The 14203-nt window shown below is 35.3% G+C and overlaps 1 protein-coding gene across 2 annotated transcripts in view; it reads left to right on the plus strand.

Moving 5' to 3' along the window:
* Window positions 1–14203, plus strand: part of IGF1 (insulin like growth factor 1) — a 73461-nt gene that overhangs the window by 48192 nt on the left and 11066 nt on the right. For both annotated transcript variants that reach the window (XM_062569588.1, XM_062569579.1), the window contains exon 3: window positions 13112–13293. In XM_062569588.1, the coding sequence (XP_062425572.1) occupies window positions 13112–13293 (182 nt within the window). The remainder of the gene's footprint in view (window positions 1–13111; window positions 13294–14203) is intronic.

Raw genomic sequence — 14203 nt, forward strand, 5'->3', positions numbered from 1 at the left:
AAAAACTTAGGCCCATTGTAGACAAGTGAAATTTTGAAGTTGACTTCATTTTACTTCCCACTAGGATTTCATCCTAGATGAAGACCCGAAACTTTTCTGAATTTCACAAATGGGAGGAATGAGTTTTGCAAAATCAGAGCATCTTTCTGCTTCAGGTCATTGAGCTGGAAATCTTGCATGAACAACCTCTCTCATTAAACTTCCAGAACTTCTGACTTCCGGCCAGGCTGCAGTCTCCCTGGGTTATTTTGGTACTTCCTTTTTCGGCCAGCATAAAGGAGTGCAGAGGAATGAAAACGAAAAACAAGGGGAAAAAATAATGCAACTTTCCCAAACCACAGAAAACTTTCATTTGGTTTACATTTTGACCAAAGGTTCAGTGACAGCAATGGTCATATTTTATCTAAAAATCACTCTGCAGGGAAAGAACAGTTTTGGTACAGGAGGACTAAGAGGGAGAAACAATGTACTATTAGTATCTACATTCACACTCAAATCATATAAATATTAAAAGTGCAGGAGGACTGTTTATGGATTGCTAAGAGATTACAACTATTATTGCACTTATACAGTAGTTTTTGGGGGGAGAATCAGCAGAAGCTTGATATAACATAGCACTTTGTAGGGAAACTTGAGTGGCTAAATACAAAATTAATATGACAATGGAACAAAAAGATCTTTCTAACTGCAGTGTCTGTGTTACTTTAAAACAACTTAACCTCCCCTGGACACTAGCCCATTCCTTGAATTGTATGAAATTAGACTGCAGAAGCAAATAAGAAAATATTACAAGGATTACTGGTTAATTGATGTGGAATTATTTGTTTTCCATCCTATTTGGCTCACCTTATGTACACTAATACCAGATTTAATTGTAAAACTTAAAGATAAGAATTTGAAAATATTAATGGTCCTATAAAGTCAAACTTTGGGCAACAATACAGAACATCTAAACATCAGTTTCCCATGTGCAGCTTGAATTCTTAAGGCCATATTTGAATACCAGATTATTAGCTTCAGATACAGTCGATTAAGTTATTTGTAACTACAGAACTAAATATCTAAGGGCACATAACAAAACATTTGAAAAGCCCCTAATACTGAGGCTTGTGTTCCACTAATGTCTTCATATACAACCCAACATCTCTGCTTTCAGGTGATCAAAAGTCTTCTTCAAAATCCTTCAGGCTTTGAGATGCTTTAGCAATTAAATAAATAATAATTGAACTGTAGATGTTGAAGGCTTGAGAATTAAAAATGGCCGTGTTTTCTAATAACCAATACAGGTATAAAAGAGATTCTCTAGAAATGCACTTCATAAGAATTACTTGGCTCTAAGTTGCCATTTTTCATGTATTTTTTTCATTCTGCGACAAAGTTAATGAAACTAAACAGATATCGCAGTTTCTACAGTACTTCGGAGAACACATATCTAGAGTTTGCCATCATAGCTTGCGTGCTTCACAGTAAGCCTTTTTGCCACTTTTCACAATGAGGAGAAATCTGCATAACTAACATAATTCCTTAATCAAAACATGCAGATTTCAACCTTTACACCTTGCAGTCTAATGAAGGGGATGTCATGATACCACTGGCCCGGGGTTGGAGAGAATGATTTTGTAGACTGAAGTATATCTAACAGAGTTAGCATTTACAAAGTCTTATACATTAGTGTAGAATAAGATAAACGAAAAACTATACAGCCTATCAAAGATAGTTATTCATCCCACTTCTTTTCGACCAAACTACATTCTTTGCTTAAATACCTATGGATGCACAAAGCTGTGGCTCAAAAGTCAGTCCAATCCATAATCTAGTATATGGGATTTAGAAGCTAGACCAGTTCCAGAAAGAATTAGGGTGAAAACTTGATTCTTTTCAGATAACTACTTCAACATGACCACAGCAATCTTAAAGTTTATAATATTCCTGATTAATCCAGAGGACACACACCTAGTGAAACAAAAGGACAAGATGGACAAACAAAATAAGCCACTGAGAAACATATTTAACTGATGCTGAGGTTATCAGTCAAGTCTAAAGAAGACAGAAAGAAAATATAAAGGGAAGGGAATAGCTCTGGTTACTTAAGAAAAACCTTCTCTTTAAATAGAAATGAACTTTCTAAATCTCTAAATTTCCCTGAAATGGCCATGAAAACTTCATAAGTAAGAACTTCAAAAAAAAATCTACCTTGAAAATCACATTCCCCTTTAAAAAATTGATTGGAGAGGGTATTGTCAGCCCTGAACAAGTAGGATTATTTCCAACTTCCTTTATAAACAAACTTGACTGCCTATAAGCACTGCAGTCTTCAATGATTCCTGCAGAAACTGCAGTTTTGATATTTAAAATACTATACTAGAATCACTTTCAGTCCACACCATACCAGAGCTGCTTTGATTATGATCCCCTTGCATCTCTTCAGTAATGGCAAGATATGCTGAGCGGCCAAGAAGAAAAAGACTAGTTTCATTCACTGTTCAACACTGGCTTCTTCTTGCTTATGCTGCTGTCACTAGAACTGATTCTTCTAGCTTCCACTGCAGTATTATATCTCTAAAGCACAGAGTAGAATCCTAGCATGAGTGAAAGGTGAATCAAGCATAGCAGTATATTTTAGCTAAGACTTTGTTTTTGTTATGAGACAAAATTCACTGTCCCTGTCTTGCCCCAGTAACTTCACCCTCACTCCCTAAAGCCTATGTATTCCACTGGAAAGTGGAGCTTTAGCTCATTAAACAAGTTTAAGAGGAGCACCGTGACCTCAGTGTAATGTTTTCTTCCAAGATTAGATTTTTATAAGCCCTCCTGACTCAAAAATATAATTAAGAGAAGACAGGTATATGGATAAGGCATTGGCCTAGTCCTTAGTAGATGCAAGTTCAGTTCCTGGTGCTGTCACAGGCTTCTCCTGTGCAAGTAATTTATTGCTAGATTCTGTAAATGTTACAAAGATGTAAACATTGCAGAAAAAGATACTCTGCAAAGAGCTCTCTTAATTTAGGACAAGGTACTGCTTAATGTCTGTGAAGGCAAAAGAATCTGATAATCTTTTTGTCTTAATTCGCCTGCCGAATGCAACGGTTAATTTGTCTTTGCTAATCAGAGCTCTTGTGAAGCTATTTGCACAAGTGAAAATATCAAAACAGCCCCAAAGTAGCAGACAATCAAAAAAAAATTCCTGGAATATAATTCACATTTAAAATTTTGGCTATAAGAAAGCTATGTGCAGGACGTCAAAAGCACTATGTAAGTCATCTTACCATGCCTGAAGTAGGCAACTGCTTTATAATAATTACAGGAAAGTTCAGTAACTGAAAATCTAACCATTATTCAGACAGCACTGTTCAAATTACCACACAGGTACAAAACTGAATCTGGTTGTACAAGGTTGGTTACTTTTCGCTGACAAAGACCATAGTAATGATAATCAGATCTTACTACTGCAGACCTACAGCTACAGAGGTTAGAATACAGTGCAGAGTAAATCCACTGAAGCTAACTGCATTACCCATAAACAAACGTAGTGTGAGTGCAAAGTGAGCCAGTTGCTTGCTGTTACTTTTTTTCTCTCCTGCTTTCATTTCAATTGTCACACTTGCTTCTAATGAGGGAAGAAAAATTGTCTGTCTTTGCAGAAGATAATGATGATAGTGGCCTGCTCCCAGCTGGTAACCTCCTTTAAGGACTATTGCCATAGAAATAGAAATAAAAATTGTAATATGCGTCATCATAGGTGCACTCATGGATAGCATGACAGGTATGAATAACTTTATTTCATTGTTATACAAAAGCCATTCAAACATTCTGCCTCTAGCTAGATGTTGATATGGAAATGCAGAAATATATACATCACATTTGTCATTTGTTATGTGCTTTTATTTCTCAGAATACAGCTGAAGAAGAGAGTCTGATGGGCACTATGTAGTTAAAATATTCATTATATAATGAAAAATAAGGTATTGCTTGTTACATGTTCAATGTTATTAGCTCTAGGAAGTAGCTATTCTGCTTCACTGTACATCAGTATTCTTTTATTCTTACGTTCTTTGAGGAATCACTTCACATCCACTGCCTGCAAACCTTTCTAGATGTCACTAAGGTATTTATTCACTGAGCTGTAAGGCTGAAAGAAAAAGCAAGAAATTGTTCATTATCAGCCTGATCTTAAGCCCACTAAGGGCAATACAAGTCTTTTCACTGATTTTAGCAGACTTTGGATTAGGGTCTATACAAGTAGCTTCTGGCACCTGAGTCATCGGGAAGTAATCATGGCTATACTAAGAGATTTCCCAGTGACTTCAGTGGTGCTAGGAGTTCACCCAACTATGTTTTTTACCTTGTAATTCATTCTATAATCCAAATAAAAGGCAGCTTTACATTGGCCATAGGATCAGAAGACTATAAAAGGTCATATCATGATTGACCGTCCTTCCTCCACACACAAAGGTAAGCAGTAATTATTTACTGTGAAAACATACATAAGGCGACAAGACAATGTGTTCTCATTACGGGTGGAAGACTGTATTACCATTGTCCTGGATGCACTATAGTGTGCAATATTCAAATGTAACAGTGGCCTAGTAGTTTCTGTCTTGTCCTAAACCTTGATAAACCTGGCTATTCTTGTAATAGTGAATTTCTATCCAGCAAAGCATTTTTCTTGCCAAAGTATATATATTTTTGGCAGCATCTGGCACTTTCCAGCCCTGGAATCTGATGTAGGCTTGTAAATTGTGCTATGTTGGCAAGGTTTTCACCCTCTAGAGCATTGAATTGGTGTAAAATAATACATTGTATTGTTTCCTACTCCTTCTGCTAAGTTTTTTTCCTCAAAAGGATTCTAAACTCTAAAATTTCCGCTTCCTATCCCAGTGCAATACTCATGAAACTATAGGTCTTGCTCTTCACACGTTGCAACTGGCTTGGAAATTACTGTGTGAAGCATAATGGCTCTATCACATGCAGAGTATACTTAATGGCCTCCAAACAGCAGCTCCATAAAGAACACTGAGGTCTATCTGTGAGGGAAAATTGTTACAAACTCTATTTTGGAAGTAAATTTAGGGAAAGGGGATTTTGTTTTTAATTAAATATACAGTGAAGAAAAAAATCACCTCTGAAAGCATATTTCTAGATGAAAAAATGACCTTCAATCATGTGGCAGACTGTCTGATAAACACAGATCAAGTTAAAAATTAATGTACCTTTTGGAATAAATCTACATACATAGACAAATTAATTTCTCTGTACATAGATTTGTCCTATAATCTGCTATCTATGGTTTTACAGAAGTGAAATAGATGTCTTAGTCTCCATTTTAAATGTTATGAGATTTCATTTTCTCATAAGGTGAAACTTGTAAGTATTAATTATTCAGGCAAAATTCTCAATACAGTCAGGACTTGATAGATTTCTCTTACCGCAGTGCTAGTCAAGGACCTATGTTTTCTCAATCTTATCCAGCTAGAATTTTAGAGGACAAAGTCTTTAACAATGAGCAAACATCTTTGTGCCTTAGATTTGGTAATTAATGCAATCCAGTATTCTACAAAGCGATAACCTAATGCAATTTCTCAATATTAACAAATGCATATGCTGCCATAAAGATTTTACTTGTGCATACCGATAAATTTTATCCTCTATTTTCATGCATATTAAATTAGACTTCAGAGCTAGAGCATCCATTCATTGAACATTTATAAATGCTAATATATGCTCATTTTGATGAATACAAACAACAATCAGTATAAGCCTAATTATTTTACAGCACTAACAAAACATAGATGGAAAATGGAAACTAAATATTAAATATTATAGCTTCAAAATATATGCAACTTATTTCCATGAAAATCAGATTGCCTATTTTGTAAAGTTTAAATCTTAAGGTATTTCTGTTAAGAGACTTTAAAACAGATCACAAGATCTTTTGCTTGCTTTTTTGTTTGTTTTAATAGATCATAGAAGTATCAAAATACAGGCATTTCTTGCTCATCAAATGTAGACTCGTAATTTTCCAAATTCTGATTAGAAACTCCAGAGTACATTCGAAGTATATAGCAGATACAATACCATATGTCTAACCTAACAAGAAGATAAAATGTGATATCAAAATACACGGATTTTGTGTATGTATATTTAAAATTAAAAAATTGAGAAGAATACTGGCATGACTATACAAAACAGAGACAAAGAGGTATGGAGATATGTGATTAAACAGCAGATTGGCCAGTACGTTTTTTAGGTCAAACATATGTCATCATATTTAATTATTAAAATGGGAAAATAGAGACTGGCTTTGAATTCTACCAATGACATGTATCTTGTGACTAAGGACAAATCACTCACAATAGAATTCCTCTTGTTTGAATTCAGCTATGTGGATTAAGTTTTGTGTACGCTCTAAGGGTAGATCACCTAGCTTTATCTGTAGTCAATGAAGAGGCATGGACTCTTTCAGAGGACAATTCATTTCATTTTGAGCAAATATCCAGGACAGGGAGAATAAGTCACTTTCCAGACACTTCTGTCTATTGACTCAACTATCTTAAACTAGACCTCTAATTGTAAGATAGTAAAGCTAGGTAAGATGAGTCTCAAACTTAGCATACCTAGTCTTCTGTGCAGTCACCTAACGCAAAAGTAGTCCAACCATCAGCTCCCTGCATGGATCTAACCTACGTTTCCAGCTCTGTATATTGTAATGCTCAAGCACACTGCCAGTAGATCAAAAGAGGTAATCTTCCCCCTCTACTCAGCCACATCAGGAGTACTGTGTCCAGTTCTGGGCTCCCCAGTACAAGAGAGACATGGAGCTACTGGAGAGAGCAAAAGGCTACGAAGATGATTAAGGGACTGGGCATCTCTCCTATGAGGAAAGGCTGAGGGAGCTGGAAGTCTTCAGCTTGGAAAAGAGAAGACTGAGGGGAGATCTTATCAATGTGTATGAGTAGCTGAAGGGAGGGTAAGAAGAGGATGGGGCCAAACTCTTCTCAGCAGTGCCCAGTAATAGGACAAGAGGCAACAGGCACAAACTGAAACACAGGCAGTTCAGTCTGAGCTAGAGGAAAAACTTCTTTACTGTGAGGATGACTGAGCACAGGAACATGTTGCCCAGAGAGGCTACGGAGTCTCCATCCTTGGAGATGTTCAAAAGCCATCTGGACACAATCCTGGGCAACATGCTCTAGGTCCCCCTGTTTGAGCAGGCGATAATCTCCAGAGATCCCTTGCAAACTCAACCATTCTGTGATTCTGTAATAGTATAGCAGCACACGGCCTCATCCTTGTTGGCCAAGCTACAGAACAATTCTGCTGGACATACTGCATCATAGTATGCTTATATGCATCCTGATACAGTAAGCTATGAACTAGACACTGGTAAATGAGACAAAAAAAATTGTCGTCAGATGTCTCTGGAGAATCGTTTACAAAGGTAATTCAAAACTACTATCAATTCCACAAAATTGAACATACTGTTTTACTCTGATGTTTTAGAAGAAACATTCTGAGCTGCTCAAGTCAAAAATACAACACAGAACAAGATTACATTACACTATTAGGACCATATCTTTTCACACTACTTTAAAAGCTACAGTCATAGCTGAATATTGATATTAATAGTATGTAAGGTTAGGAATATAGTTCACTTTTTTGGATTTATGATATTTTTCTAAAATAAAGTCTAAGCAGCATCCTTAGGTTCTGTTGCTGAGATAAGAGACACTATGTACAGCAAATATGAAGAGGTATGTAACACCTCCAGGACACATTGCCCCAGCTCTTCCTCTAAACAATAGATGAGTTTTGTGTTTGTTCTGAGCTATTTCTCGTGTAACTTTCTACTGTTAATATTACAACCAGAGGCTGTAAATCTTTACAGAATGTCTAGATAGTTTGATAGTTGAAACTTATACAGTCCACCAACATTGGTGTTTCTGACATTGATATTGTCAGCAGAGTTGAACCAATGGTAGTATCAGGAGATATTTTGTGGCGGGAGAAAAAAAAAAAAAGAAAACAACAACAACCACCACCAAAGGAATCAAGCATAAGCAAGACCTACTGAATTACTCCACGGGCCTTGAATTATTTGAAGGGAAGTGCTATTAGTACAGAAGCCAGCTGTTTAACTATTGGAATTCTGTAACTTGGCCCGCTTTCAGTGAACTTCAGAACAGTATCACTAAACTTCATATCTGTTTGTAACAGAAGAAACATTCACATATTTGGTACAGTAGATTAAATGAGAGCCAAAAATTCTATTAAGTAAACTTTGACCTACATGATATGAAACCTCTTTTGAGCTAACAACTGACTAAAAAGGAAAGAAACCTCCAAGGACATCAGTGTACGTCAGTGAAAAGGAATGCCTAGGACTGTTATATGTCCACAGAGAGCACTTTGAAGGTTGAGTAAATACCAGGAACTTTTTGATAACAGCTGGGAGGCAGCACTGAAACTGTGTCAGAATGAAGAGAAAGATCTATATGGGTGCTCAGTATACTGACATAGCAGGATCAGTCAGTATTTTAAGGTCATATCATCAAAAAAATTAAGGAACAGAAAACTGATATTAAATATATAGGACTACCAGCCATTTATTTTCTCATATGAATTTCAGTCTAGAAATTAAGTTAACTGCTTACTTAAATCAGTCCCCATGTAGGCAAGTGCTCAGGCATGTGCTTAGTGCTGAATACAGGTTTTAGTCTCATTAACTGCAAATAAGCTTGAATATTTACTTAGATTTAAGTGCATATTTTACTACCTTGATTAACTGGACCTATCAGACCTGATTCTGTGTCCTTCAGAAGATGGGCAAAGTACTGATACTATCTGCAGAAGTGATAGTATCTCCTTGTAATACTTTATTGCATCTTCCTCTGTGATAACATGTCATTTGATTACTGTGCACTTAGCAGGACAGTAGCAATTTTAAATTAATTTAGATGTCAGATGTTTCTCAAAAGTAGAATTTAGAATTATAATTCTAAAGAATTATAAGAATAGCCATTTTTCCTGTTCTTTTCTGCTTATTTGCTTTGTTTATTTTACAGCACTTCAGGTAATATGAATTTCTATTTCATAAGAACTTCAAGCTTACTTAATTTGCTTTTTGCTTTCTTTTCTTTGAAAGACTTTGGGAAAACTCTTTTTTTAGAGAAAAGTTCAATAATGGCATTAGGCAAATACTAACTTTTTTTTAATGAAGAATAAGAATTTAGTATGCCATGTAACACATGAATAAATCAGTCTACAAATAAATGTCAAGTTTCATCATTGATCACAGCACTGATGTGTCAGTGATTCCATTCCAAACTCATTATATGCTTCTCAGAGGTTTTTAAAAGAGCTACAAGGTGTTGCATCCTGCTTTCTAGATTTATTAATCTATCAGGAAAAAAATAGCTTGCATATAGCTTTGATTTGTCTATAGCAAAAATAATTTTGAAGTATACTGAGATTTTCAGTTGAAAGATCCCAAAATTCAGGATTCATATGTACTTATGCATATGATGGCACAGGAGGAATGCTGTAACTAATAAACAAATTGGGCTTGACAATGCTTTGTTGGTACTGGAATTATTATATCAACTGTGTATATAGTTAAATTCAGATACCAAGCAGTAAAATGTCTTGCATTTGATCACACAATAAGTGAGTAGCTAAGATGAGAATAAAACCTAAAACTTACAACTCCATTCTGTCATAAAAAAGAAGTCTAATTCCCTGTGTGATACACTGTGATGATCTCATACACACAAATGTATGAGTGATGTTATTAAAAGTTAGAGCTGATAGCTATGGTTCCTTTATTTTAGGTATAGTCAAAGAAAGACCAAACATATTGCTGTGGAAATGGCTATATTTACTAGAAAGTCATAAATTTCATATTAGAAATGATACTGATGTTAGTGTGATATAACCTGTTGGAAAGGGGAGGGTTTTTTCTTGTCTCTGGTAAGAAATAATTCATGAAAGAAAATATCTGATTATATAATTGAGCTAAACTTAAACTGACAAAATGTAAGCAATGTTGCATAAATGCAAGCTTAACACGGACAAAGTGCCAGGAACTATTGATTGTTAAAGGAAGGGAAAGACTTTCCAAAAGATACTCTCAATCCACAAATTCATCTTTGTCTTATTTAATCACGACAGAGCTAAATGTAACCATATTCAATGACAAAAGAGATGGCAAATTTTCGGACCTTTAAAATTGCACTTTTCATTTGACTTTTTCCTTTAAAACTCTTTAATAAGGGATGGATCCTTTCAGAAATGCCAGTAAGTCATTAGTCCTTCTTAGAAGAACACTCTGACCAAAAAATATCACTAAGAAAAATTACTCCAAGAAGCGTTCTGTAGAGCACTTGCCTCCAGTAACTGACTTCAGTAAAGAACAAGAGCATTTGTTTTCCTAAACAATTTTTACAAGAGAAAGATGTTCATAGATCTGCTACTCATGGAAGGAAGATTTCTTCTATCAAGCTCTGTTGTTAATCCATTGAAGTCCTGGCCAAGACATTTCATCTTATTGACTCTAAATTTTCTCACCTACAGATCATACTATCTTTCTCTTCTGAATGCTGTAAGGAGCTATCATTTGTAAGATTTTCAGAAGCGCAAAATATTACTAGTGCTAAAATTTTCTATTAGCTTGAGAGATGTTTTTTCAAAGATAAATTCTTTTCTGGGTAGAAAGGTTGAAATAAGTCAGTTGAAATTAGTAAATGAACTGTCCATCATTATTTTTACTATTATCAATGGTACCTCAGAGAATCAGCTGAACATCAATACCTGTTAGCTGCTACGAAGTACCATTTAAAGGAAGATCTTAAATAGAAGCTTCTAGAGTATGCTAGCTCATAAGAAATTGGTAAAATATAGAAAAAAAGGTAGGCTTAACTAATCAACTATTTGTACCCACAGTTCAGATGAATCTATGAGCAACAGTTACACACACGTATCCAGGAACAGAATTTGCCCTTCTGTGTTTTAAATGGGAAGTGAATAAAACAAAATGCAGAAAAGTTCCCAGTATCCAGCACACCAATGTCACTCCACATTTCATCTTAATTGCTAGTTTTAGAAAAGTAGTAGGCTAAGAGAATCTGATTAACAGGCTTCAGAATAATCTCCAGGGAAAAGCTTGTAATTTATAATATAACTTAGTGAGTAAAAATAATCTTGAGTTTTTCCTGTATCTTCATATTTATATACTTTTCAGTGATACACAGAACAATGCACACATGCACATACACACAAATCAAAATATTACAGTAATCTAGTCCTGGCTTGCTGTTCTGTTTAGTCTTATGAAACAAATAATTTAGCAGAAAATGTACAGTATAGAGGCCCTCAGTGGATTACAATGTACCAAGTAAGCATGTTTTCCTTTAATTTATAGTCCCTGGAAAAAATTATTTAAAAGGCCAGTTGTCTGAGTTTACAAAGCTCACAGGGATAATTAGTTCTTAGCTGAGTGTATTGCTGGCTAAAATATTAGACATATTTTACCACTAGAGGTCTTTGCACTTACGGATGTATGGTGGCCTCAAGGGTTCAGTGAATTTATGTTTTAATCAGGGAATTGCAAACTGTATTGTTGTCCCCTAATGGACAAATGCAGGATGGGTAAATGAATGTCAACCTAGAATCTTCTGCATAAGCATAGTAGGCATGAGTATCCCAGAGAAAAACTGGAATTTTCATCTTTGTTGATGGTCTTATTCCTTATCTAGCTTGAGCAATTTCTTAAAACTCAGTCTCCTGTTAAACTCTGTGAATAATGGATTTTTAGTCTTAGTGATAAAACTGAAAAGAGAAAAAAAAAGAGAGAGAGAGAGAGAAATAGTTGAGCTGACTGAATTGAGTTACTTCATTTTTGCTCATGGGACATTTTTCTTTTCTTTTTTCCATATTTTGTAGGTTTCATCCAATGTGGATCATTCTCTAAATGAAAACATTTAATGTTGAAAATATCAAAACAAAACATTTAAGCTTTTCAGAGTTTTACTGTTTGAAACCAAATTCTATCTGAATTTAAAAGTAGATGTAGTAAGTCAGCAACTACATTTTTGTGAATTTATTGCTCATTCACTTCTAATGTCATAATAGGGCAACTACACCTCTAACTGTGTTGCATAGAAACTCTAAGCCGAGGAAAGAGTGGATCTGTAATCCTTGTACGGCAGTGAAAATAACGCCTACTAAAGAAATCAAAAAAGACTAAGAAAAACAGAGTATAAGAGTTCTATGGATGAAAATGTCAACATTTATCAGAGCTATATGAGAAACGCAAAACATTCACTAATCAAGTACTTTCTACAGCTGCTCAGTGAAAACACAAAACACAGGAAAGACCATCTAATGGCAGTCTCATTTCCCATTGTGTACAATATGAAATCCTCTGCCTTTATCTGTTCCATGAGTCATCTTCCTACTTCTGCTGCATTTTATTGGTTACTGCATTACTTTATTTCCTGCTTCCTGCTAGTTTTTATCTTGCAGCTCTTATAGCCTGTATAGTGGTAAACAGTATTTATTTCCCCTTTTGAATACATTTTAACTTCACATGGTTGCTCAAGAGAGCCTTCTTTCATTAAAAAAAGACTTGCCTAACAACATTGTCATTATTCAGAAGAGAAATACTACACAGGCACAATCTATGATCTGTATATCAGCTATCTCAGCCAGCTCAACAATCAATTTTCATCCAAAAGTTGAAGAGCAGATTTCCTTTGTTAGACTTCCAAATGCCAGATTTCAGCTGCCTCCCTCCTCCTTTTCAATGCCAAGATAGTTCAAGAATGTCTTTTAATAATACAGTTCTAAGCAGAAAAGATATGATTTGCTCCAATGCTTAAATAACAATCATCCATAGACAGAGATCAAAACTGGCCATTTCCCGGGCAGTACTTTTGAGAGCCGCAGCTGAAGACAAGGTCTTAAAATAGATACATAGAGGTTGTCTTACAGCTGTCATAGCTGATTCAGATACAATAACTTAATTTTCTATGATTGCTTCTAAGGTCTCTGCATTTTCTTTCTAACATAAAATTGTCTTTTTCTTTTTCTTTTTTTTTTTTTTTTTTTTCAATAGGTAAGCCCACAGGGTATGGATCCAGCAGTAGACGCTTACACCACAAGGGAATAGTGGACGAATGCTGCTTCCAAAGCTGTGACCTGCGGAGGTTGGAGATGTATTGTGCTCCAATCAAGCCACCTAAATCTGCACGCTCTGTACGTGCTCAGCGCCACACTGATATGCCAAAAGCACAAAAGGTAGGCCAGGCTGGAAAACAAGCAAACAAACAAAAACAAACAAAAAACTCCAAAACAAAACACAGCAAAAACTCCTCTCTTTTAGGGAGAATTTTGTCAATGCTGGTAACATAGGCAACAACTGATGTGATCATCTGAACAAACTGAGATTTAGTAGCTCTTTTGAAAAACAGTGGCTGTAGTAGAAAATAAGTAGAAAATTAAGTGTTTATCTCCATCTCACCTCTTAGAACATTAAACAAAAAATTGAATTGCCAAGCTAGTACCTGTGAGACTTCATTCTCTTTCTGAATAATAACTGACAGGTACTTACATTATTCAACCATCAATAGCACCAACAACCTCTTTCAACCAAACACTGACTGATTAACAGTTGATCTATTTAGAACCTCCTCACTCATCTTTCCATGTCAAGAAGAGAAAATGAGTGACCAGGAAGAAAAATACAGCTCTTGCTATTCATGTTTACTGTGTAAATGAACAAATGATTTTTTTTCTTTAGTCATTATTTTGTCTTTTTGTTTTTTTATTTGCCAGAATCAAATTAACTGGAGAGTCAATGCAATCATCCCAATGCAATCATAACTACTTAGTGTTTAATACGCATATTTTTCATGCACTTCAAATATTCTTTTTTTTTTTTTTTTTTTAATAATCCTGGAATTCAGAATCTGATTTTTGTCCATGCTGTGCTAGATACTGCACCTATACGAATTTAAACAAATCTCATCTGCCCTCAATAGAGTTTAGAGTTCAGATAACCTGTCTTTAGATAGGCTACCAACAGGCTCCCTTCCAACTCTCTCCTGGTTGAGCTCTCAAAATCTGCTTTATGTATTATCTGTCACCTGCTGCAATCTTCAAGTGACATATTTTACTGTTGACAACTCTATCCTACACATATATTGGC

Source organism: Rhea pennata, chromosome 1, assembly GCF_028389875.1.
Source record: "Rhea pennata isolate bPtePen1 chromosome 1, bPtePen1.pri, whole genome shotgun sequence".
Taxonomy (NCBI): domain Eukaryota; kingdom Metazoa; phylum Chordata; class Aves; order Rheiformes; family Rheidae; genus Rhea; species Rhea pennata.